The 27,757-nt window shown below is 37.7% G+C and overlaps 1 protein-coding gene across 2 annotated transcripts; it reads left to right on the forward strand.

Annotated features, from left to right (window-relative positions):
- Nucleotides 1-27,550, forward strand: ZNF157 (zinc finger protein 157). 2 transcript variants are annotated; one of them, XM_033409649.2, is made up of 5 exons: nucleotides 1-1,632; nucleotides 1,829-2,035; nucleotides 24,541-24,680; nucleotides 24,919-25,069; nucleotides 26,383-27,550. In XM_033409649.2, the coding sequence occupies exons 1-5, from the start codon at nucleotides 1,556-1,558 to the stop codon at nucleotides 27,026-27,028; spliced, it is 1,221 nt and encodes a 406-aa protein (XP_033265540.1). In that variant the 5' UTR covers nucleotides 1-1,555; the 3' UTR covers nucleotides 27,029-27,550. The 2 variants fall into 2 exon arrangements, with proteins under 2 accessions (XP_033265540.1, XP_033265539.1); XM_033409648.2 differs by having other exon boundaries at nucleotides 24,974-25,069; nucleotides 26,004-27,550.
- The last annotated feature ends 207 nt before the right edge of the window (nucleotides 27,551-27,757 follow it).

Below are 27,757 nucleotides of genomic sequence, written 5' to 3' on the forward strand. Positions count from 1 at the left end.
GACCACAGTCACACAGCTCTTGTGTGATCGTGTGCGAAATTAACAGCCCCAGAAGGGGCAGGTTCAGAGGTGAGGACAGGAAACGGAAGTGGCCCTCAGAGGCTGTTTAAGTCTTGTTGGCGCGCGGCACTAAAGCGAGTGCACGAGGGTTTGTGGCGTGACAGTCATCAGTGATTTTGAGGTGATGGCTTTGTTGGCTTTTGGGAATGACAGTTTGTGGGGTCAGTTGGTGGGGAATTAAAAAGTCTGGTGAATGGGAGTGTATGCGGGTCAGGGAGGGATGGAGGCTTCTGAGGTAGTCAGTTTTTAGATTCCTTGCTGCATTTTGTTGTCAAGTCCTAATAGTGTGTGTGCGTTTAGATTTTTTCCTCAGTCTCCCCAGAGATTTGCTAATTTTATTAGCCTTTCCAAACAACCAACTTTTGGCTTTGTTGATCCTCTCTGATGTACCTTTGTTTTCTTTTTCCCTAATTCCTGCTATCTGTGCTATTTTCTCTTTTATCTAACTTCTTAAATTGGTTGTTAATTCATTAATGTTCAGCCTTTCTTTGTTAAAATGCATTTGAAAACATGAATTTCCCTTTAAGAGTCTCTTTAGTTGCGTTCCACAAAATGTTATATACACCATCTTATTATTGAGCTTTGTGTTTAATTTTTCTCTTTCATTTATTCTTTACATTACTATAATGTTTTGGGAGAGTTGACATTTTAATTAAATTTTTTATCCAGGGATATGGTATGTTTGTGTGACTATTTTATATTTGTCAATTTTTTTAACTTTTTAAATTTATAGGTGCAGCTCCTTAAAGAGTTTATTTTACATATTTTATATTTTTCTTGTTATCATTACTAACGGATTTTTTTCCCGTTCTCATTTGGTCATTATTATACAGGGAAAAAACTATCTGATCTTGTAATTTTATCTTGTATCCAGCCCCTTATCAAATTACCCTATGACTTCTGGTAGAGTCTGGGGTAGGTTTTCTATGTATAAAATCATATCACTGGCAAAGAAAGCTACATTTTCATTTCTTTGCAATATTTATTCTGATTATTTCGTCTTCTATTGTGTGATCTAGAGCCAGAAAAAACAATTTTGAGTTGTATCAGACATCCCTATCTTTTTACTAATTTTAATGGCAGTTGCTTCATCATTTTACTTTTTAGCATAGTATTTCAGGGATGTGTTTTGTAAATGATTTTTGTGATATTTAAGTGATTTACTTCCTCCCTAATTTTAGTTTGAGTTTTTATTAGTAATGACTGCTGAATTGTGTCAAATGCTTTTTTGGTGTAAGTTAAAACCAGCATGTTTCCTCCACCCCCCTAATTTGTTGATTTAATCAATATTATTAATGTTGAATCATCTTCTGGAAAGAAGAGGCTCAGAGCTTCTCCGCAGAAGAATTTAAGAGGGATTTTTCACCCTAAAATGGTGAAATAATTAAAGTGGACAGAAGAGACCCCTTTCATTAAGATTACCAGGTTTCCAGGTTTTTTGCCGCCACAGTCACTCACCAGGACCCCATGGACAAGTCCTTCCCCTGCCTACCCCATGGGGCTTCAGCACCATTCACTGCCTCACTTCCACCTTCTCCCCAAACCCAGATCTGCCGTGAACCTGGAATTGAGGTATGAGCTGGTTGGCTAAAGTGTGAAGCACCCTCTGTGGAGCCACCCAAGAGTAACGGACTCTGAGTTCATTAATTTGACTCCAAATATCATGATTGTTTCCACAATCTACGCTCACTAATACTCAGAGTGGGAGTTGCTGAACTTTGTGGGGCGAATGTGGAATGACAGTGATGACGTGGATATGTCCTTTTAGGATTTGTTGGTGTCTCTGTGGAGCTGTTGAACTTTCCGCATATTGGAGGCTGCAGGATCTTCCATTTATTCTGACTGCAGCCCACGTACAAAGGCCTCTCCAGCTTTGGAAGGTGGGCTGGTACTCAGAGTCAACATGCCAGCTAATGGGAAATCACCCCAGAGGTTTCCTGCCCTGGTTCCAGGACAACCTGGCAGATCATTTGAGGTAAGTAAGAGGAGCCTACTTTTCCCCATTTTTTAATTTTTAAAAAAATTTTTAGACAAAAATTTGTATTTTTTAGACCAATTTTGATTTTTAGATAACTGTAAATTCAAATGCAATGTACTGATGTACTGTTTACCCAGTTTCCCCCATCATAGCATCTTGCAAAATCTTGGTATTGATACAGTATCACAACCAGGATATTGACATACAGAACATTTCCTTTACCACAAGGATCTCTCATATTGCCCTTTAATAGTCACACCCACTTCCCTCCTCCCCCTCTCCCTCCTTAACCCCTGGCAACCAATAATCTGTGCTCCAGTTCTATAATTTTGTTATTTCAAGAGTGTTATATATGTAGAATCATACAGTATGTAACCTTTTGGGACTGGCTTTTTTTACTCAGCATAATTCTCTGGATATTCGTCCAGATTGTCGCATATATGAATAGTTTGTTCCTTTTTATTGCTGAATAGCATTCCATGGTATGGATTTACCACAGTTTGCTTAACCAGTCACTAGTTGAAGGACATCTTGGTTGTTTCCAGTTTTTGGCTGATATGAATAAGGATGCTGTGATTGTGTAAGATTTTTGTATCGAAGGAACGCACGTGAGTGCAATTGCTGGATTGTATGCTAAGAGCATTAAAACAATTAAGTGACCTACTAATTTTTAGTAGTTCTAGATTTACAGAATAATTGAGATGGTAGTATTAGTGTGGTACATTTGTTACAATTAACCAATATTGATACATTATTATTAATTATAGTCAACAGTTTACAGTAAGGTTCACTCTTTGTGTTACACATTCTATGTGTTTTGACAAATACATAATGACATATATCCACCATTACAGTTCATACAGAACAGTTTCATCTGTGCTTTAGCTATTCATTCATCTTTCCTCTCCCCCTGCCTGAAACTCTGGCAACCACACTCTTTTACTGTCTCTATAGCTTTGCCGTTTCTAAAATGTCATATAGTTGGAATCATACAGTCTGTGGCCTTTTCAGATTGGCTTCTTTAACTCAGCAATTTGCATTCAAGTTTCCTCCATGTGTTTTCATGGCTTGATAGCTCATTTATTTTTATCACTGAATAATATTCCATTGTATGGATGTACCACAGTTTGCTTATCCATTCACCTATTGAAGGACACCTTGGTTGTTTCCAGTGTGGGGTGATTATGAATAAAGCTGCTATAAACATATATGTACAGGTTATGGTGTAGACATAAGTTTTCCATTCATTTGGGTAAATGACTAGGAGTGCAATTGTGGGTCACATGGTAAGACTTTGTAAGAAACTACCAAACTGTCTTCCACAGTTTTTCATCATTTTCATTCTCACCAGCAATGAACAAACATTCTTGTTGCTTCACATCTTTGTCAGGATTTAATACTGTCAGTTTTTTGGATTTTAACCATTCTAATAAGTGTGTAGTGGTATCTTATTGTTTTAATTTGAAATTCCATAATGAAAAATGATGTTGGACATGGTTTTACATGCTTATTTCCCATCCGTATATTTTCTTTGGTCAAGTGTCTATTCAGATCTTTTGCCCATTTTGTAATGGGGTTGTTTGTTTTCTTATTGTTGATTTTTAAGAGTTCTTTGTATATTTTATTTTACTATTTAAAAATTTTTTTAAAAATATTTATTTATTTATTTATTGGCTGTGTTGGGTGGGTCTTAGTTGCGGCACGCGGGATCTTTCCTTGCAGTGCGTGGGTTCTCTGTTGGGGTGCACGGGCTTCCCTCTAGTTGTGGTGTGTGGGCTCCAGAGTGCATGGGCTCTGTAGTTGTGGCACACTGGCTCCAGAGCGCGTGGGCTCAGTAGTTGCAGCACGTGGGCTTAGTTGCCCTGCAGCATGTGGGATCTTAGTTCCCTGACCAGGGATCAAACTGGCGTGCCCTGAATTGCAAGACGGATTCTTAACCACTGGACCACGGGGGAAGTCCCTCTTTGTATATTTTTAAATACAAGTCATTTTATCAGTTATGTGTCGTGCAAGTATTTTCTCCTGTTCTGGGCTTGTCTCTTTGTTCTCTTAACAGTGTCTTTCACAGAGCAGAATTTTAAAATTTTAATAAAGTCCAACTTGTCAGTTTTTCTTTCATGTAACGTACTTTTGGTGTTATATTTTAAAACACTGCCAAACCCAAAGTCACTTAGATTTTCTCCTGTTATTTGCAGAAGTTTTCTTTCTTTCTTTCTTTTTTTTGGCTGCGTCATGCAGCTTGCGGGATTTCAGTTCCCTGACCAAGGATTGAACCTGGGCCATAGTAGTGAAAGTCTGGAATCCTAACCACTAGGCCACCAGGGAACTCCCTATTTGCAGAAGTTTTATATTTTTGCATTTTGCCTATAAGTCTAAGATCCATTTAGAGTTAATTTTTGTGAAAGTTGTCAGGACTGTGTCTAGATATTTTCTTTTTGCATATGGATATCGAATTGTTTCAACACCATTTATTGAAAAGGCTGTCCTTTCTCCATTGAATCGCTTTTGTTCCTTTGTCAAAAATCAGTTGTCTCTGTGTGGGTCTATTTTCTGGCTCTCTATTTGTTGCATTGATAAATTTGTCTATTTTTACCAATACCATACTTTTATTTATTTATTTATTTTTAAATTGAGGTATAATTGACTTACAATATTATATTAGTTTCAGATATACAACATAGTGATTCGATATTTGTATGTATTGTTAAATGATCACCATGATAAGTCTAGTTGACATCTATCACCATACATAGTTACAGAATTTTTTTTTCTTGTGATGAGAACTTTTAAGATTTACTCTCTTAGCAGCTTTCAGATATCCAATATAATATTATTAACTATAGTCACCATGCCTATACATTACATCCCCATGACTTATTTACTTTTTAACTGGAAGTTTGTACCTTTTGACTCCCTTCACCCATTTTACCCTCTCACCTCTGGCAACCGCCAATCTGTTCTCTATATCTATGAGTTTGTTTTTTTTGTTGTTTTGTTTTGTTTTAGATTCCACATATAAGTGAGATCATACACTATTTGTCTTTCTCTGTCTGATTTATTTCACTTAGCCTAATGTCCTCAGGGTCCATCCAAGTTGTTGTAAACAGCAGGATGTCTTTCTTACTCATGGCTGAATAATATTCCATTGTGTATGTGTGTATATCTATATCTATATTTATATCTATCTCACATTTTCTTTATCCGTTCATCCATTGGATGGACACTTAGGTTGCTTCCATATCTTGCCTATTGTAAATAATGCTGCAATGAACATGGGAGTGCACATATCTTTTCAAGTTAGTATTTTCATTTTCTTCAGATAAATACTCAGAAGTAGAATTGCTGGATCATATGGTAGTTCTATTTTTAATTTTTTGAGGAACTTCCATACTGTTTTCCATAATGGCTGCACCAATTTGCATTCTCACCAACAGTGCACAAGGATTCTCTTTTCTCTATATCCTCACCAACAATTGTTACTTGTCATCCTTTTGATAATAGGCATTCTAACAGCTGCGAGGTGATAGCTCACTGTGGTTTTGATTCGCATTTCACTGATGATTAGTGATGTTGAGCATCTTTTCATGTACCTATTGGCCATTGCTATGTCTTCTTTGGAGAAATGTCTATTCAGATCCTCTGTCCATTTTTAAATTGGATTGTTTTTTGCTATTGAGCTGTATGAGTTCTTTATATATTTTGGATATTAACCCCTTGTCAGATATATAATTTGCAAATATTTTCTCCCATTCACTAGGTTACCTTTTCATTTTGTTGATGGTTTCCTTTGCTGTGCAGAACCATTTTAGTTTGATGTAGTCCCACTTGTTTATTTTTGCTTTTATTGCCTTTGCTTTTGGAGTCAGATCCAAAAAAATCATTGCTAAGACTGATGTCAAGGAACTTACTGCCCATGATTTCTATGAGTTTTATGGTTTCAGGTCTTACATTCAACTCTTTAATTCATTTTGAGTTAATTTTTTATATGGTGTAAGATAGTAATCCAGTTTCATTTTTTGCATGTAGCTGTCCAGTTTTCCCAACACTATTTTTTGGAGATATTGTCCTTTTCCCATTTTATATTCTTGGATCCTTTGTCATAAATTAATTGACCATATATGCATGGGTTTATCCCTGGGCTCTTTATTCTGTTCTGTTGTTGTTTGTGTCTGTTTTTATGCCAGTACCATACTGGGTTTTTTTACACTAAATTTATTTATTTAGTTTTATTTTTTTAATTGAAGTATAGTTGATTTAAAATGTTGTATTAGTTTCAGTGTACAGCACAGTGATTCAGATATATATATATATATATATATATATATATATATATATAATTTTTTAGATTCTTTTCCCTTATAGGTTATTACAAAATATTGAGTATAGTTCCCTGTGCTATACAGTAGGTCCTTGTTGGTTATCTATTTTATGTAGATAGTAGTGTGTATATGTTAATCCCAAACTCCTAATTTATCCCTTCCCCCTTTCCCCTTTGGTAAAGGGGAGGTAACCATAAGTAACCATAAGGTAACCAGAAGTTTGTTTTATGTGTCTGTGAGTCTGTTTCTGTTTTGTAAATAAGTTCATTTGTATCTGTCTGTTTTTGTTTTTTGGCTGCACCACCAGGCTTGCGGGATCTCAGTTCCCCCACCAGGGATTGAACCCAGGCCACGGCAGTGAAAGCGCTGAATCCTAACCACTAGGCCACCAGGGAACTCCTTGTGTCTTTTTTTAGATTCCACATATAAGTGATATCATATGATATTTGTCTTTGTCTGGCTTACTTCACTTAGTATGATAATCTCCAGGTCCATCTATGTTGCTGCAAATGGCATTATCTGATTCTTTTTTATGGCTGAGTAATATTCCATTGTATATATATACCACATCTTCTTTATCCATTCTTCTGTCGATGGACATTTAGGTTGCTTCCATGTCTTGGCTATTGTAAATAGTGCTGCAGTGAACATTGGGGTGCATGTAACTTTTTGAGTTATAGTTTTCTCCCATACTGTTTTGATTACTGTAGCTTTGTAATATATAGTTGACCTTTGAACAACACAGGTTTGAACTGTGTGGATCCACTTATATGTGGATTATTTTCAGTAGTAAATACTACAGTACTACACGATCTACAGTTGGTTGAATCTGTGGATACAGAGAAACTGGGGATAAGGGGGAACCAAGTATATGGTGGGCCAACTATAAGTTATACATGGACTTTCAACTGTGCAGAGGGTCAATGCCCCTAATCCCGCATTGTTCAAGGGTTTTAAATCAGATAGTGTAATGCCTCCAGCTTTGTTCTTCTTTCTCAAGATTGCTAGTGTGTTGCAGTATTTAACTTACTGCAAGAAGTGAACTTACTGCAAATAAGTAAACAACAATTTAACTTACTGCAACGTTTAGTTTTGTTAGGTTTATACTTAAGTGTTTCATACTTCTGAGTAATTATCAATGGTTTCATATTTTTTATTTTGGAGTCCACGTTTTCACTGCTAACATATAGAAAAACACTTGGTTTTTGTATGTTTTTCTATGCTTTCTATGACCTTTTCATCTGGAAATAGGGACAGTTTAATTTCTTCCTTTGTATTCTGTATGCCTTTCATTTCCATTTCTTGCCTTATTGTAATGGTTAGAACTTCCAGCACTATGTTGAATAAGAGTCGTGAGAATAGACATCCTTGCCTTGCTCTTGGTCTTCAGTCTTTTATCATGAAGTATAATGTTAGCTGTAGTTTTGTTTTATATGCTGTTTATCAAATTGAGGGTGTTCCTCTGTATTTCTCTTTCTATTCTGGTTTTTGCAGGAATGAGTGTTGGATTTTTTCAAGTGCTTTTTCTATATTGATTGATTCAATCATGTGATTTTTAAAATCCTGTTAACATGGTGGAGTATATGGATTGATTTTTGAATATTGAACCTGCCTTACATCCCTGGAATAAACCCTAATTGGTCATGGTATATAATTCCTTTAATATATTAATGAATTATAGTTGCTAATATTTTGTCAAGAAATTTTGCTTCTATATTCATGAATGATATTGCTGTGTAGTTTTCTTTTTTATACTATATTCATCCAGTTTTGTAATCAGGGAATGTGTTAGTTTCATGTGGTTGCTGCAACAAATTACCACAAACTTGGTGGCTTAAAACAGCAGAAATTTATTCTCTCATAGTTCTAAAGGCCAGAAATCCAAAATAAGCATCACTGGGCCAAAATCAAGGTGTTGACAGGGCTTTACTCCCTGCAGAGGCTCTGGGGGAGAATCTGTTTCTTGCCTCTTCCAGCTTTTGGGGGCTGCAGCTATTCCTTGGATTGTGACTTCATCCCTTCATTCTTCATGGCCAGCATCTTCAAATATCTCTCTTCTGTCTTCACATCACTGCCTCTGTGTGCGTCGAATCTTCTTTTGCCTCCCTCTCGTAAGGATACATGTGATCACATTGAGAACCCACCTGGATAATACAAGATACTCTCCTTATTGGAAGATCCTTAATCACATCTGCAAAGACCTTTTTATTTTTGCCATGTAAGGTGATATTCATAGATTCCAAGGATTAGGATGTGGATATATTTGGGGGGCCCCTTTTCACCTATCCTAGGAAAATACTAGCTTCATAGAATGAGTTTGAAAGAATTACCTCCTCTTCTGTTTCCTGTAGGAGATTATGTAATTGTGTTAATTCTTCGTTAAAAGTTTGGTAAAATTCTCCAGGGAAACCATCTGGCCAGAGATATCTTTCTTTGGGTGAGTTTTATTTTTTATTTTAAAAAACTTTTATTGGAGTATAGCTGATTTAAAATGTTGTGTTAGTTTCTGCTGTACAGCAAAGTGAATCAGTTATACATATATCCATTCTTTTTAGATTCTTTTATGAGTTTTAAATTATGGATAAATTTTCCTTAATAGTACAGGGCTACTTAAATTATCTATTTCATATTGGATGACTTGTGGTCGTTTGTGTTTTTTGAAGAATTGGTTCATTTCATCTAAGTTATAAGTGTAGAATTGTTCATAGTAATTTCTCTTTTGATGTCTGCTGGGTCTGTAGTGATATTCATTGTTTCATTCCTGATATTGGTAATTTGTGTCCTTTCTCTTTTTTTTTTTGTCAGTCTTACTAAAAGTTTATCTATTTTATTGATATTTTCAAAGAACCAGCTCTTTGTTTAATTGACTTTTATCTATTGTTTTTCTGTTCAGCTTCATTAATTTCTCTCCTTTTCTATTATTTTCTTCCCTCTGTGTGCTCTGGGTTTATTTTGGTCTTTTTTTCTTTATTTTTAAATTGAAATATAATTGGCATATAATGTTATGTAAGTTTAAAGTGACAATGTGTTGGGAGTTCCCTGGTGGCCTAGTGGTTAGGATTCCAGGCTTTCACTGCTGCAGCCTGGGTTCAATCCGTGATGGGGGAGCTGAGATCCTGCAAGCTGTCCTGTGCAGCCAAAAAAAAAAAAAAGTGACAATGTGTTGACGTGATACATTTATATACTGCAATACAATTACCCCTGTAGCATTAGCAAACACCTCAATCACATCACATAATTATCATTTCTTTTTTGTGGCAGTAACAGTTAAGATCTAGTCTCTTAGCAACTTTGTATAATACAATATTGTTGACTATAATCACTATTCTGTGCATTAGCTCTCTTGGACTTACTCATCTACTAGTTCCAAGTTTGTACTCTTAACATCCTCAATATGGTCTTTTTTTCTAGGTTTTTGATGTGGGACCTTAAATCTTTGATTTGAGACTTTCCTCTTTCAAATGTATGCATTTAGTGCTGTATATTTTCCTCTCAGCAATGCTTTAGATGTGTTCCACAAATTGTAAATATGTATTTTTTTCATTTTCATTCAGTTCATTGTAATTTTTGGATTTCCTTTAGACTTCCTCTTTGAACCATGGATTATTTAGAAGTGTATTGTTTCATTTCTAAGTGTATGGAAATTTTCTTGTTATCTTTCTGTTATTGATTTCTAGTTTGATTCCAGTGTAGTCAGAAAAAATGCCTTGTATAATTTCAATTCTTCTAAAATTGTTGGGGTTTGTTTTACGGCCCAAGATATGCTATATGTTCCATGGACACTTGAAAGGAGTGTGTATTCTGCTGTTGTTGGGTGGTGTGTTCTGTAAGTGTCAGTTAGATCCTGTTGGGTCATTGTGTTGTTGAGAATGCTCATTTTCTGTTTAGCTGTTCTGTAAATTGTTGAGAGAAGGGGTGTTGAAGTTTCCAACTATAATTTGTCTACTTCTTTCAGTTTTATCAGCTTTTGCTTCTGTGTTTGCTGCATACACATTTAGAATTGCTTTGTTTTTCTTAATGGATTGACCTTTTTATCATTATATATCTCTCTCTGTGTCTGGTAATTTTTTTTCTAAATTCTAATTTATCTGATATTAATGTAGCTACTCATGCTTCTAGCTTTATTGAGGTATAGTGGACAATACTTCTGCTTTCTTTTAATTAATGTTTGCATGATATATCTTTTTCCATACTTTTTCCTTCAACCTGCCTATATTGCTATATTTGAAGTGACTTTCTTTTAGATACTATACAGTTGAGTCATGTTTTTAATCCTTTCTATGAGTCTCTGTCTTTTATTTGGTGTAGTTAGCCCATTCACATTTAATGAAATTAATGATATGTTAGGCCTACATTTACTATTTTTCTTTTCTGTTTGTTCTCTCTGCTTTGTTTTCTGTTTTATCTTTCCCTGTCTTCCTATCAGTTTCTTGAGCATATTTTAGAATTCCATTTTGATATACATATAGTGTTTTTGAGTGTATTTCTTTGTATAGTTCATTTAATGGTTGCTCTAGATATTACATTATATACACATAACTTATCATTGTCTGTTGCTATCATCATTTTGCCAGTTTGAGTGAAATGTAGAAACCTTGCCTCCCTTTAATCCCCTTTGCAGTCTCCTGTTTATCATTGTCTTAAATATCTTGTCTACATACATTTAGAACCAGATCAAACAGTGTTAACATTTTTTCCTTTAATTGTCAAACATAATTTAAAAACTCCAGAGGGGAAGGAAAGTCTATTGCACTTACCCACATTTTCATTTACTATATTCTTTCTTACTTTGTGGTGTTCCAAGATTCTTTATTTTATCTTTCATTTTCTGTTTAGGGAATTTCCTTTAGCCATTCTTTTAAGGTAAGTCTGCTGGTGACAAATTCTATTAGTTTTCCTTCATCTGAGAATGTCTTTATTTCTCCTTCATTCCTGAAGGATATTTTCATTAGATATAGGATTCTGTCTTGACAGTTCTTTTCTTTCAGCACTTGAAAAATGTTATGCTACCTCCTATGGCATCTGTGGTTTCTGATGTGAAATCTGCTGTCATTCACATTGTTTTGTAAGGTGTTGTTTCTCTCTCATGGCTTTCAGTGCATATATTTTATTTTATTTTTTTAAAGATTTATTTATTTATTTTATTTATTTATTTTTGGCTGTGTCGGGTCTTAGTTGCAGCACGTGGGATCTTCGTTGAGGCAAGTGCGATCTTTTGTTGTGGTGCGGAGGCTCTTCATTGTGGTGTGTGGGCTTTTCTCTAGCTGTGGTGTGCGGGTTTTCTCTTCTCTAGTTGTGGCACACAGGCTCCAGGGTGCGTGGGCCCTGTGGTTGTGGTGCACTGGTTCCAGAGCACATGGGCCCTGTAGTTTGTGGCATGCAGGCTCTAGCTGAGATGCACGAGCTCAGTAGTTGTGGCATGCGGGCTTAGTTGCCCCACGGCATGTGGGATCTTAGTTTGCTGACTAGGGATCGAACCCACGTTCCCTGCATTGCAAGGTGGATTCTTTACCATTGGACCACCAGGGAAGTCCCTCAGTACATATATTTTAATATTTAGTTTTCAGAAGTTTAAGGATGTGTCTTGGTGTGGATTTCTTTGGTTTTATCCTATTTGGGGATTGCTCTGTTTCTTGAATCTGTAAATTTATGTCTTTTGCCAAATTGAGATGTTTTCAGCCATTATTTCTTCATGTACTTTTAAAGCCCCATCCTCTTTCTCCTTTCCTTTTTGTGTTCTGATAACATGAATGTTGGTTCTTTTGCTACAGTCCCACAGGACCCTGAGGCAGTATTTTTCCAGTCAATTTTGTCTGGGTAATTTCTATTCTTCTGTGTTCCATTTCACTGAGTCTTTCCTCTGTCCCATCTGTTCTGTTGTTGAGGCCATCCATTGAGGTTTTTTGTGTGTTTTTTGTTTTTTATTTATTTTTTGGCTGTGTTGGGTCTTTGTTACTGTGCATGGGCTTTCTCTAGTTGTGGCGAGCGGGGGCTACTCTTCGTTGCTGTGCGAGGGCTTCTCATTGCAATGGCTTCTCTTGCTGCAGAGCGCAGGCTCTAGGCACACAGACTTCAGTAGTTGTGGCATGTGGGCCTCAGTAATTGTGGCTTGCGGGCTCTAGAGCGCAGGCTCAGTAGTTGTGGTGCATGGGCTTAGTTGCTCTGTGGCATGTGGGATCTTCCTGGACCAGGGCTCAAACCCGTGTCCCCTGCATTGGCAGGGGATTCTTAACCATTGCACCACCAGGGAAGCCCCCACCCATTGAGTTTTTAATTTTAGTTATTGTGTTTTTTAGGTCTAAAATTTCCATTTGGGTCTTCTTTATATCTTCTATTTTTTTCCTGAGACATGCTCACTGAAGCGTTTTTGTGATGACTGATTCAAAATCTTTGTTGGATAATTATCTCTGTTATGTCAGTCTTGATACCTATTGATTTTTTTTCATTCAGTTTGAGATTTTTCTGGTTCTTGATATGAGTGATTGTCAGTTGAAACCTAGGCATTTTTGGTATTATGCTGTGAGAATCTTGTTCTTATTTAAACCTGTTTTAGCTGGCGTCCTCTGACTTCACTCCAGCTGGGGAAGAGAGGGCGTCACCTCATCAGTACCAAGTGACACTATATATATATATATGTGTGTGTATATATATATATATATATATATATATATATACACCACATCTTCTTTGTCCATTCATCTGTTGATGGATACAAGATGCTTCTGTGTCTTGACTATTGTAAATAGTGCTGCTATGAACATTAGGGCGCATGTATTTTTTTGAATTACAACTTTGTTTTGTATATGGTGTTCAGAGTTTTTAGTCATACTTAGCAGGAGGAATGGGGAGAAGTATATTTACTCTATTTTCCCAGAAGCAGAAATCAGCCTACTTCTTAAGAGAGAAAAAAAACACAGAGCTCATTTCCAGTTCAGATTAAAATTACAGAACTTTTACTTCTTTGCTATTATACTTACATATCTTTTTTTGGTGGAGGTGTTATAATGACATTAACACAATTACTTTCTTGGTTTATCCTATAGTATAACAAATAATGGCAAATGAAGTAAAACTAATAAGAATGGTTGCCTTTTCTAAAAAAAAGAAACATTGGGAGTGTTAGGTAAATATTTTTCCATGTCCAGAAATAATCTTCTACATAATTTTAGTGGTTACATAGCACTCCATCCTTTGAGCACTGGCAATGGTGGTAAGTTTTCATTATAATTGACAATTTGATGGTGAAACTCCTCGATTTGTTTCTTTACATACATCCATGATTATTTGTTAAAGGTGTTTTTTGGGAAATTGAATTTTTGTGTCACAGGAGAGGGTTCACTAAATTGTAAGGAATTCAGTGGATGACAGTGAAAAATCTTCCTCTTCACACTAAACAGTAATACTGTTTGGAGGCTGATGATTCTGGGCAATGCATGTCAACTTTTTCCTGATCAGTGCTCTACCCCTCTCCAGCTCTTCCTTCCCAGATCTTCCAAAAAAGAGTTAGAGATGGCCACATCTCCAGCCAGTTTTTATTTGTTCATTTATTTACTTATTAATTTTGTTTTCCTGTGGTTTTTAGGGCGCTTCTAAGTATAAATAGACAAATATTAGGATAAAAGGAAGGGAAATAAAAAGAAGAAGATATCAAAACAAGTTTTAGAATGTAGGCATGTTGGTCAACAATCCTACACAATTAGAAACTTCGAAGTCTAGATTTATCTCTGATATTCTGGGACGACATAACAGAGTTAGAAGTCCAATCAAACACATGAATTTCAACACCCCCACAGAGAAATCGATAATTTCTCTATAGTAAAGGTTTCCTGATACTCGAGAGTTAAGAAATCTTTTGATGGATCTTCATGTGGATGATGGAAACAGTATCTTCAATTACAACTTTGTCATAAATGCTATTACAGGACTCCTATGGCTCTTTCTCTTTTTGAAAATATTTTTTTCATTCAGTGTTTAAGTAAGATTAAAACCTATAAGATTTTGCTTACAGTTAATGAGTGATAAGAGAAAGGGTGAACATTAGTTATCCTCTGATTGGGTAATTAAAATGCATCTGACCCAAAGTCAAGTAACTCAGTGATATACCAGTTACTTTGTGTGGGCTTAAGAGTTTTTGACCAAAATACTTCTAAACAAAGCATGCCATCTGAGAGCATAGGGATACTGGGTACATAAAATACTACATAAGAAAGTTGATGGAAGGTAGTTGTGTCAGACCTTTAGATTCTTTTTTTAAAAAAATTGAAGTATAGTTGATTTACAATGTTGTGTTAGTTTCTGGTGTACAGCAAAATGATTCGGTTATACATATATATATATATATGTATATATATGCTTTTTCATTATAGGTTACTACAAGATATTGAATATAGTTCCCTTTGCTATACAGTAGGACCTTATTTATTTTATATATAAGACCTTTAGATTCTTTAGGCTTCTAATAGTTGGTTGCCATATGCAGGGACTTTGCAACCAGTTCATCATTATTTTCTCTCTTGACTTTTCTGAGTTAGACAGTTTTAACCCACACCCACTAAGCAGGATTAAAGAGACACTTTAAAATAAAGATTAGTTGGAAAACATAAAGCAATCCTACATCCCAGTAGAATTTTAGTTGAATTAAATTGTAAGAGAAATGCAATGATTATTGCACGTATTGTTCTAGTCTCACTACATCTGTTGAGTAGAATTTGCACTCCAAGTGTTTTCATCTTCACCATCATTGAGTCCTTAATCTGTCTCCCTTCCTTTTTGAAGTCTTCCCCATGCTTTTCCGACACTCCTTTCTGGCTGGTTCTCTTTTTTTCTGAGTTGCTAGATGGTGCACAATTTGAGAGTTCTGATGATGTTGTTATCAAAGAAGTCTGTGCAGGAGGAGCATTACCAAATAAGAAATTGCTAATCAATGTCCAGATGACGTGGCATGGATAAAGTACCATCCCCAACAGTGTCCAAATGTCTCCACTGGAAGAGTGCACCATGGATGTAGTTGGTCTTTCTGCCTGTGCAGTAAACTGCCATGCTTTTTCTCAAGGAGCATCCAGAGGAAACCGATTTATAAAGGAAGAACCATCAAGAAGTCAGAATTGGGGCTTCCCTGGTGGCGCAGTGGTTGAGAGTCTGCCTGCCGATGCAGGGGACACGGGTTCATGCCCCAGTCCGAAGATCCCACATGCCGCGGAGCAGCTGGGCCCGTGAGCCATGGCCGCTGAGCCTGTGCGTCCGGAGCCTGTGCTCCGCAATGGGAGAGGCCACAACAGTGAGAGGCCCGCGTACTGCAAAAAAAAAAAAAGACAGAATTGAATTATTGCAACAATGTTTCTTTCTCTAGCATAAGATTCCCTCTTGAATTCCACTTTTGCCTGTTGTCAGCAACATTCCGTTCGTGATGCCCAAAGATATCAAGAGAGCTACCGCTTTTTGCAATTCAGACATAGCTTACTTTTTTTCAGGCTCTTATACAAATATGGCCTTCTTTTGGGTCATTTTATAGAGAGGAGCTAGCAATGTTTGCAGATGTGGACCATGCATCCTGCAAAATCCATGTAATCCAATCATGGGCAGTGTTTCTTCTTAGTACCAAAGGTAGGCAACAACACTTCACTTTTTGTTGCCTGTGGAATGTCACATGTGGCTCCTGCCAAGGGTATTCCTAAGAATTTCACCATTTGAGTGGGCCCTTAGATTTTTGTTGGATTTATCAACTAGCTTCTGTTGATCATATGTGTCACTGTTGCATTTAAGTCAGTCCTTGTTCGATCTTCAGTTTCCAATATTATCATATCATCAATGTAGTATATTATTATACTTGGGACCTGCATTAAGTCTAAATCCCTTCTAACCAAATTATGACAGTTGAATTATGACAGCTGGTGAATTCAAATAACATTTTGACAGTACAGTAAATGTAAATTAGGATCCTTCCCACATGAAAGCAAACTGTAGTTGACTCTTCCTATATTGAGATAGGGAAAAAAGCATTTGCAGGATCAGTCACTGAGAAGCAGTCTCCTTTAGCTTCCTGTATTTTTCCACTGTTGAAACCATATCAGGAAGTACTGATGCTATTAGGTGATACTAATTTATTTAAGCCTTGATGATCTGCTGTTAGTCTCCCTGAGCCATCCGCCTTTTTCATGGACCACTCAGGGCTATTCTAAGAGAATTTGTTGGACCAGCACTCCAGCTTCTAACATGTCATTAAGTAAAATGGTAACTTTTTTTGTCCACCACATTTTCTACACTGCTTCAAAATAACAACTTGTATGAGATTAGGCAATTATAAAGATTCTCATTTATGATGTGCAATTAATACTGGCCAAGGGATGAACTTATACTCCTCTTGTTTTATAATACTATGTAGGAGAAGTATTCCCCAGTCAGACATAAATATCCATCTCAGGAATACATTTAGATGAAGGAGGTACAGTTCACATAAAGTCTATTCAAATATTCCCATTTTCATGCAGATTTTCACCTTAATTCCATCAACTGTTGCATCCCTATATCCTTTTAATCTAACTGTGGCCCCTGTTAGGACTTGACCAACAGATTTTGGAATCACAGTGCATTATTCTTCCATGTCAAAGAGTCCCAGAAAACTTTCTTCTCTGCCCTCTGGCCATTTACCTACATATGTGCATATGGCCTTTGGGTACTCAGCTGGGTGTTGAGCCTGGCTGAAGACTAAGGTAAACCTGAGTCCATACTGATAGTAAATGTATGAACGAGGGAGAAAGGAAAAGCCCTTCCTTAAGGTCTAGTGGCAACTAGTAATGTGGAAAGAATGATGGAGTTAGAAAAATAACCTTTTGCAACCATTCTAGTTAGTAATAATTAAGCCAAGCAAGAATCATTGATGGATGCCAAAGCTATCGGATGAAAGTTTAATGAGGAACAATACATTTACGTAGTTTCAAGGTATGTTCCTACACATTGCTCATTAATTACATAGGGAAAATTGGTAACTTTACAGTGGAGAAAACTGACGGACACTACCTTAACTAAATGATCAGAAACATAAAATTTTTAATTTGAAGAGTCCTCATAATCTCACCTTCTGGAGATAACCAGTCTTAACAGTTCAGTAACTATCCTTCAGGAATTCTGAAGTTTTCCTGGATATGACTGATTGATTGTTCCAGAGACATTTGTTGAGAAGAGTATCCTTTCCCCACTGAATATTCTTTTTTTTTTAACATCTTTATTGGAGTGTAATTGCTTTACAATGTTGTGTTAGTTTCTCCTGTATAACAAAGTGAATCAGCAATACGTATACATATATCCCCATATCTCCTCCCTATTGCGTCTCCCTCCCACCTTCCCTATCCCACCCCTCTAGGTGGTGACAAAGCACCGAGCTGATCTCCTTGTGCTATGCGTCTGCTTCCCACTAGCTATCTATTTTACATTTGGTAGTGTATATATGTCAATGCTGCTCTTTCACTTCATCCCACCTTACCCTTCCCCCTCCCCGTGTCCTCAAGTCTATTCTCTACGTCTGTGTCTTTATTCCTGTCCTGCCCCTACGTTCATCAGAACCATTTATTTTTTTTTAGATTTCATATATATGTGTTAACATATGGTATTTGTTTTTCTCTTTTTGACTTACTTCACTCTGTATGACAGACTCTAGGTCCATCCACCTCCCTACAAATAACTCAATTTCGTTTCTTTTTATGGCTGAGTAATATTCCATTGTATATATGTGCCACATCTTCTTTATCCATTCATCTGTTGATGGACACTTAGGTTGCTTCCATGTCCTGGCTACTGTAAATAGTGCTGCAATGAACATTGTGGTACATGACTCTTTTTGAATTATGGTTTTCTCAGGATATATGCCCAGTAGTGGGATTGCTGGGTCATATGCTTGTTCTATTTTTAGTTTTTTAAGGAACCTCCATAGTGGCTGTATCAATTTACATTCCCACCAACAGTGCAAGAGGGTTCCCTTTTCTCCACACCCTCTCCAGCATTTATTGTTTGTAGATCTTTTGATGATGGCCATTCTGACTGGTGTGAGGTGATACCTCATTGTAGTTTTGATTTGCATTTCTCTAATGATTAGTGATGCTGAGCATCCTTTCATGTGTTTGTTGACCATCTGTTTGTCTTCTTTGGAGAAATGTCTATTTAGGTCTCCTGCCCATTTTTGGATTGGGTTGTTTGTTTTTTTGATATTGAGCTGCATGAGCTGTTTGTATATTTTGGAGATTAATCCTTTGTCAGTTACTTCGTTTGCAAATATTTTCTCCCATTCTGAGGGTTGTCTTTTGGTCTTGTTTATGGTTTCCTTTGCTGTGCAAAAGCTTTTAAGTTTGATTAGGTCCCATTTGTTTATTTTTGTTTTTATTTCCATTTCCCTAGGAGGTCCCCACTGGATATTCTTGACACCTTTGTCAGACATCAATTGATCATATATGTGTGAATCTATTTCTAAATTCTATTTTGTCTCATGGATATCTTTTTTTAAAATATTTATTTATTTATTTTGGCTGCGCCAGCTCTTAGCTGTGGAACGCGGGATCTTCATTCCGGCATGCGGGATCTAGTTCCCCGACCAGGAATTGAACCTGGGCCCCCTGCATTGGGAGCGTGGAGTCTTACCCACTGGACCACCGGGGAAGTCCCTCTCATGTATATCTTTACAAAAATACTACACTGTTTTGAAAACTGTAGCTTTATAAGTCTTGAAATGAGGTAATGTAAGTCCTCTAACTTTTTTCTTGTTCAAAATTGCTCTGGCTAATCTAAGTCTTGTGGTTTTATTTCTATATTAATTTTAGAATCAGCTTGTCCATTTTTGGTTCTTAAATTTCTTTATTGATTGTGATCAGTGTTGCTTGTAATATTTCAATTTTAAGGAACTTACCGAGATTGTTTTCTTTGTGCCCTAGTATATGATCAAGTTTTGTGAATGATCCATGTACACCTGAGAAAAAGTATATTCTGTATGATCTGGGTATAGTGTTTCTTTCTTTTGTTCTTTCCTTCTCTCTCCCTCTCTCCCTCCTTCCCTCCCCCGCCTTTCTCTCTCTCTTTAAAAGTCTCCCATTAGAGAAAGCTTTTATTTCTTCTTGTATCTCTGTAGTTTTCAGCTTATGTAGGCTTTTGCTGTGTTACTTTGTGCATAGATATTTACAGATATCTTTATTGTTATATCTTCATCGTGAACAGGGCTTGTAACATTACGAAGTATCCCACTTTATCTTATATCCTTTTGGAATTCTACTCTGTCTGGTATCAGGATTTCAATCCCTGCTTTTATATTGTTTTCATTTGGTAAATCTTTGCCCATCGTTTTAACTTTAGCCTTTTTGAAAGACCATTTTAAGCATGTCTCTTGTATACAGCATTGTGTTGGGTTCTGCTTTACAAGGCAATGTGAAAACCTTTTTATTTTAATAGATGAAGTAAGCCTATTCACATTTATTTGTATTACTGTTTGGTAATATAAATAATACAAATATGTTCTCAGTTCTCTCATTTTATCTTATGATGTAATTACTGTGTGTATTTGTTATATTTACTGTGTTTCTTTTTCTATTGAGTGTTTCCTCTAAACTTTTTTTGGTAGTTAGGAAGACTTGTATTTTTATGTTGGTGGTTACCTTTGTGTTAATCCTTTTTATAGTACTCTTAGTCAACCCTTTTATCTTTCTTTTTATTTACATATTTATTTATAAAATTGTATATATTTAAGGTGTACAGCATGATGATTTGATATACATAGTGAAATGATTCCTACAGTTAAGCTAATTAACATATCATTTCCTTACATAGTTACCATTTTTTGTGTGTGATGAGTGCACCTGAAATTTACTCTCTTAGTATATTTCCGTTGTTCAATACAGTGTTAAGTATAGTCATCATGCTTGTATATTAGGTCTCTAGACTTTATTCATCCTACATAAATGTAACTTTATACTCTTTGACCAACATCTCTCCTCATTTCCCCCATACCCTTGGTAACCACCATTCTACTCTTTGCTTCTGAGTTTGACTTTTTAATTTTTTTTTTTAGATTCCACATATTAGTGAGATCATACAGTATTTGTCTGTCTGACTTATTTCACTTAGCATAATGTCCTCCAGGTTCATCCATGTTGTTGAAAATGGCAGGATTTCCTTCTTTCTCATGGATGAATACTACTCCACTCTATATATACTAGATCTTTTTTATCCATTCATCCACTGATGGACACAGGTTATTTCCATATATTGGCTATTGCAAATAATGTTGCAATGAACATGGGAGTGCAGATACCTATTTGGCATAGTGATTTCATTTCCTTTGGACATATACCCAGTAGCAGGACTGCAGGATCATACAGTAGTTCTAGTTTTAATTACTTGAGTAATCTTCACACTGTTTTCCATAATGGCTTTACCAATTTACCTTTTTTTTTTTTTTCGGTAAGTGGGCCTCTCACTGTTGTGGCCTCTCCCGTTGCGGAGCACAGGCTCCGGATGCGGAGGCTCAACGGCCATCGCTCACGGGCCTAGTCGCTCCACGGCATGTGAGATCTTCCTGGACCGGGGCACGAACCTGTGTCCCCTGCATCAGCAGGCGGACTCTCAACCACTGCGCCACCAGGGAAGCCCCAATTTACCTTTTTTAAATTAATCTTTTACCATCTAATTTGTCTCTCATCTGTTACCTATACAGCAGTAAATGATCTTATTCAGTTTCCCCCTTTCTTTCTCTTCTCCTCCCATATTTTAGTTGTATTTTTTCTACTTTGTCAGAACACTTAATGTGTATACATTATCCTTCAACCCATGACCCCAGCCTTATTTTAGTCTTATCTTTACCGTCAAATATATGAAATGCTTACTGTCAGTCCTTTTGCCAGAATTTTCCCATTCATTGTTTTTGGTTGAAGCTCATTGTTTACTATAGTGCTATCCAGTAACACTTCCTTCAGTGATGGGAATGTTCTGTATCTGTGCTGTCCAGTACTGTAACCAGCCACATGTGGCTACTGAGCACTGGAAATGTGCTTTAGTGTGACTGAGGAACTGAATTTTTTATTTTATTCCATTTTAATTCATCAAAATTTAAACTCAAATAGCCACATGTGGTTAGTGGCTACCATATTAAGCAGTGAAGCTCTAGCAAATTCCTTAGGAAGGGCACACATATTCTGGCCTATTCAAAACTTTTTCTGACGGCCTTGATACTTGAAGGGTATCTTGGCTGGATATAGTTTCCTTTATTTGTACTTTCTTTCCTTAATTTTCTTGAATGTGCTGTTCTACTATTGCCTTGCTTTCTGTGTTGTTTTTGAGAAATGGATGCTGATCTAATTCTTTTGCCTGGAGGCCCTGAGGAATATTTTTCTTTGCCTTTAAATTCTAATAGTTTTAATTAGGATATATCTCAGAGTTGATTGCTCCAAGTCAATTTTCCTTGGTACCCAGTGGGCCCTTTGATTGTGTTGAGGTTTGTTTTATGATCCAGGATATGGTCTAGCTTGGTGAATATTCCATGTATACTTGAAGAAACAGTTAATCTCAGTTTTTGAGTGAAATGTTCTACAATTCCTTGGATGATTGGTGTTGTTCAGTTTTTCTGTATCTTTGTTGATTTTCACTCGTCACTAAGAGAGGTGATGAAAGTTGGCAGCCATATTTGTGGATTTTCCCATTTCTTCTTTCAGTTTTGCTTCATGTATTTTGAAGCTATATTGTTAGGGCGATCACCCCCACACCCCTGTTCCCAGGGCTTCCCCATCTTGGTCCTCTAGCTGGACAGTTGGGGATTTCATCTCCATCCTGGCACTCACTTTCTGCAACTAGGTTTGCCCTTGAGGCCAAGTGGTGAGAGGTTAGAAGAAAGGCAATGGGGATCCTTCCCATACTCTTCAGACCACTATTCCTCTGGCCAAAGAAGAGGATTCCTCTCCTTTAGAGTTTGAGGAGCCTGCTGCTGCAAGGTTACATCTTTGGCACTGGGATTTACTTTGGGGCAGGACTGCATGAGAAAGAAAAGAGGCTTTCTCTCATTTTCTCTGTCCCACAAGAGCCCCTCCCACCCCCTTTCAGTCTTCATGTCATATTGGTGTACCTGCTGACTCTGTATTTGATGCCTCTCTCAAGCTCTGTGTTCTCTTAGCCACCCAGTTTATTCTGGTGGCTTCAGCTAGTGCTGAAATGCTACTGCCTCTCAATCCTTCGTCTATCCTAGCCTCCTCTCACAGATCCAGCATCATATATGCACCTTCCAGCTGGACGTCTCTATCAGTATGTGACATAAACACTCCAGCTCAGGTCCAAGATCTATCTCAATTTCCCCTTCTGCCAACCCACTGTCTTTCCTGTTTTGCTAATCTCAATATTGTGGCACCAGCCTCAACCCAGCTGTTCACTCTCGAGGGAGAGTAATATTCTCTCCCTTTCTCCTACTTGACAATACTTCTGTATAACTTATAAATCTAACTATATTGTGGGAAGGTCAGAAAATATTCTTATCATATAAAGAGTCAAGTATTTTGGAGACTGATGATAGATAGAAAAAAAAAGGTGAAAATCCCTCCACTGTCTGCCCCTGAATATCTCTATAGCCCTTTATCTCATCACAGCCCAAAGCACTGTTTTCCTGTCATACTGTGCTATTTATAGTTCTCTAACTCACCATGTGTGTTTCATGTCTTCCTGCCTTTTCTCATACTACTGCCCCATATTCGTGAGGGAGGTTATATTCTTGTTTAAGGATTCAAAGCTCTACCTCCCCAATAACACAAGTTGGAATCTTATTCCATCCCTTGTGAAAGCCCATTGCACCCTGTACACATGTCCAGCATAGCTCCTATAACATCTCATTGCAGGTGTGTGTTCACATTTAGGCATACCTCCGAAATATTGGAGGTTTGGTTCCAGACCACTGCAATAAAGAAAATATCACAATAAAGCGAGACACATGAATTTTTTGGTTTCCCTGTGCATATAAAAGTTACATTGACATTATACTGTAGTCTATTAAGTGTGCAATAACATTATGTTTAAAAAAACCAATGTACATACGTTAATTAAAAAATACTTTGTTGCTTAAAAATGCTAACCATCAGGCTTCCCTGGTGGCGCAGTTGTTGAGAGTCCGCCTGCCGATGCAGGGGACACGGGTTTGTGCCCTGGTCTGGGAAGATCCCACATGCCGCGGAGTGGCTGGGCCCATGGGCCATGGCCGCTGAGCCTGCACGTCCGGAGCCTGTGCTCCGCAACGGGAGAGGCCACAACAGTGAGAGGCCCGCGTACCAGAAAAAAAAAAAATTGCTAACCATCATCTGACAATTGCAGGGTTGCCACAAACCTTCAATTTGTAAAAAACGTGATATCTGTGAAGCACAATAAAGTGAAGCGCAGTAAAACACGGCATGCCTGTGCAAGTCTCCTTATTGGGGTACGAGCTCCTTGAGAGCAGGCACTCTATCTTTGTTTCCCCAGCAATTGGGACAGGTCCAGGCACAGAGTGTTAACTCAGTAGTCAGTGGTCTTTTCTCCATGAATTGAAAAATTAATACACTAGCAGGACTGTTCTGTGTTTTCCTCCCCCAAAGTATAGTATCAAGCAAGAAAGGGTCAGGTTTCCAGTGCCAGCTAAAAATTGTTACTTGCTATCTGCCCCTACAAGGATGAAGTCACTAGCCACTGCAGTCACTGACCTTCAACATACCCTGAAAGGAGTTCAGGGTGGAGATCAGGAATGAGACACTCTGTGCTCTGGGAAAAACTGGCAGAGCAGGCCTTCAGATAGTTAGATATTTTCAGGAGAAAATTTTCTGAACTCAATTTCTTGCATCTTCTCATATCTAGCAAAGCACTAAAACCATTAACGGAGACATCTGCTCCTGCTGACTAGCAGCAACCTTCTACCAAGATGTGTGCTTAATTGCATGTACCCCCTTCACCAAAATCACATATATACTGACCTCCCCCCTTGCCTTTTCAGAGCAGTTCCTCAGAGCTATCTGAGAGGCTGTCTCCTGAGCTATAGTCCTCATTTTGCCCCAAATAAAACTTAACTCACAACTCTCACGTTGTGCTTTTTTTTTTTTTCAGTTGACACCAGTGTAGCTTTTTCTAGTCAACTGTCAAAAGTGCTCTATTGAAAGAATTAGTTCCCACACATCTTTTCCATGTGTCCCATTCTGATCATTGCAGATTGTTGTTACAGGGATCTGTGTCATTTGAAGACGTGGCTGTGGATTTTACCCGACAGGAGTGGTACAGACTGGACCCTGCCCAGAGGACCATGCACAAGGATGTGATGCTGGAGAACTACAGCAACCTGGCGTCTGTGGGTGAGGATTATTGTCCGTGTAACTCCTGGTAGCATGTGTTTCCTTTCTTGGTTGCTGTAACCTGGGCAGCCTTTGCAGAGTTCAGTGATACTTTAGTTCTAGATTCAAGGGGTCACAGATGATTTATCAGTTTGGGGCACCAGGAAGAGTGTGTGTGTTCTCACTTCCCCCAGTGAAAGGTTTCAATGGGCACCCTTCCTTGTGCAGCTCATGAAGATGCACTTTTCTCCTCCATCAGAGGCCCTAAAGCTCAGACAACTTGGCCCACGTCCTGTGCCATTTCCCATTAACAGGCCTCTGCGTGGCCAAACCAGAGATGATCTTCAAGTTGGAGCGAGGGGAAGAACTGTGGATATTAGAGGAGGAATCCTCAGGCCATGGTTACCCAGGTGAGTGAGCAAGAACTAGACATATGGAAAATAGGGGAAATAAGAGCTCAGGAATTCAGGTCAAAGGTTAAGTTTGGGCAGTGTTTTTCAGGAATCTCTTTTCAGAGGCCCTTGCTCTTTGAAAATGACCAGAGGACAAAGATCTACATGCTTTAGATACCTAAATCCTACATCCCAATATCATGCTCACACTTAAGTGCTCTCTCCTATTTTATCTCAATTTTTGTAGTCATTTACCACTCTTATCTTTCCCTGCCTGCCTCAGCTTAGACATTTATTCTTAGCTAGTCTGTCTCTCTTTAGTATTCTCAATTGCCTTCCTTCCCTCCATTGCCTTGGATGCCTTCTGTTGTCAAGCAATCATTCATACATTCATTTAGTCATCTACCAATTCCTAAATGAGGTCAACTATATGCTGGTCACATTCTAGGTGTGGGGATCCAGTAGTGAATAAAGTAATATCTCTGTTCTCCTGGAGCTTGCAGTCTAATGAGGGAAAGAGACCAGAAACAAACAAATACATGGTGTTTGGTGGTGAAAAGAAAATCAATTCAAGATAAGAAGAACAGACAGTGATGGAGTTCGTGCTTTTGGGGAATGTGGTCAGAGAAGACTCTTTGGGGAAGTTAACATTAGTGCACCAACATCAGTGAAGTGAGAGAGACAGAGCCATGTGGACTTTTAGTATTCTGAGCAGAGAGAACAGTAAGTGCCAAGCCTAGTCTGAGCAATATATCATAGGAACAGCAAAGATGCTGGTGTGGCTTAATGGTGGGTGGTGAGAGTGTTAAGGGGTGATATCAGAGAGTTAGCCAGGGGCTAAGTTATGTAGAATTTTTATAGGCTTTGTTAAGCATTTTAATTTTACACTGTGACAAGGGAAAGCCTATGTTGGTTTTGAGTGAGAGAGATATGATCTGATTTGTTTTTAAAGGCTCTCTGTCACTGCTGTGTGCCAACAATTCTGTTGGGGGTAATGCCCTCAGTCATGATAATGACCTTCAGCATCAGAAGCTTCAAACTTTGGATCAAACTGTTGAATATGGGAAAGCCTTCTACAAGAGAACAGCCTTTGTTGGACATAAAAGAACACACACAGGAGAGAAAAACTTTGAATGTCATGAATGTGGGAAAACTTACTGCAGGAAATCAAATCTTATTGAACATCTGAGAATACACACAGGCGAGAGACCCTATAAATGTGGTGAATGTGCAAAAACCTTTAGTGCAAGATCATACCTCATTGCTCATCAGAAAACTCACACAGGGGAGAAGCCCTTTGAATGTAATGAATGTGGAAAATCTTTTGGCAGGAAGTCACAACTCATTCTACATCGGAGAACACACACAGGAGAGAGACCCTATGAATGCACTGAGTGTGGGAAAACCTTTTCTGAGAAGGCAACCCTCATGATTCATCAGAGAACTCACACAGGGGAGAAACCCTATGAATGTGGCGAATGTGGGAAAACATTTCGTGTTAAGATATCCCTTACTCAACACCAGAGAACTCACACAGGGGAGAAACCCTATGAATGTGGTGATTGTGGGAAAAACTTTCGTGCAAAAAAATCCCTAAACCAACATCAAAGAATTCACACAGGCGAGAAACCCTATAAATGTGGTGAATGTGGAAAATTCTTCAGAATGAAGATGACTCTCAATAATCACCAGAGAACTCATACAGGTGAAAAACCCTATCAGTGTAACGAATGTGGGAAATCTTTCAGGGTGCACTCATCTCTTGGAATACATCAGCGAATTCACACAGGAGAGAAACCTTATGAATGTAATAAATGTGGTAATGCCTTCTATGTCAAAGCACGCCTCATTGAACATCAGAGAATGCATTCAGGAGAGAAACCCTATGAATGTAGTGAATGTGGAAAAATCTTCAGTATGAAGAAATCCCTGTGTCAACATCGGAGAACTCACGTAGGAGAGAAACTTTATGAATGAAGTGAATGCAGAAATGCCTTCTATGTGCAAGTATGCCTCATTGACACAGGAGAGAGACCCTTTGAATGTCAAGGATGTGGGAAAGCCTTCTGCCAGAAAGCACACCTCAGAGAACATTAGAGAACTCACTTAGGCCAGCCCTTGCCTTGTACTATGGAGAAAGCTTCTCTAAGAAGATTCCCCTCACCATTTGACCAAGCTCTTTGGGCCATCTGATTACTGGTGCACACAGAGTGCACTTGTAACAATTTGGCTCTTATGTTGGTATGAAAATTGTCCTGATCGCCTTAGGGAGTGGCTCATTGTTGTTTTCATTTCATTTGGATTTCCCTAATTAGTGGTGAGGTTGAACATTGGCTTACCTGTTGACTGGCCATTTGTTTTATTTTGTCTGTGCAATGACTGTTCATATCCTTTGCTCATTGTTTTCTAATGGGCTGTTTATCTTTTACTTCTTGGTTTAAATGTTGTTTTTCTTGTTTTTTTTTAATATGTGAAAATATAAAAATCCTTTTTCAGTCATGTGTGTTGCAAATATCTCCTCTCAGACTGTGACTGGTTATTTAATTTTTTTTAACTCTTTTCTTCTGCTGAGGTTTTATGTTTTCATATTATTGGTTTCAAGGTGATAATATTCTCCTATACTTTCCTCTAAAGTGAAGGTTTCACTTTCAACATTTAGAATTTTAATCTACTCTAAATTTTTTCTTTGTAATATGAAGTCTACAA

Source organism: Orcinus orca, chromosome X, assembly GCF_937001465.1.
Source record: "Orcinus orca chromosome X, mOrcOrc1.1, whole genome shotgun sequence".
Lineage (NCBI taxonomy): Eukaryota > Metazoa > Chordata > Mammalia > Artiodactyla > Delphinidae > Orcinus > Orcinus orca.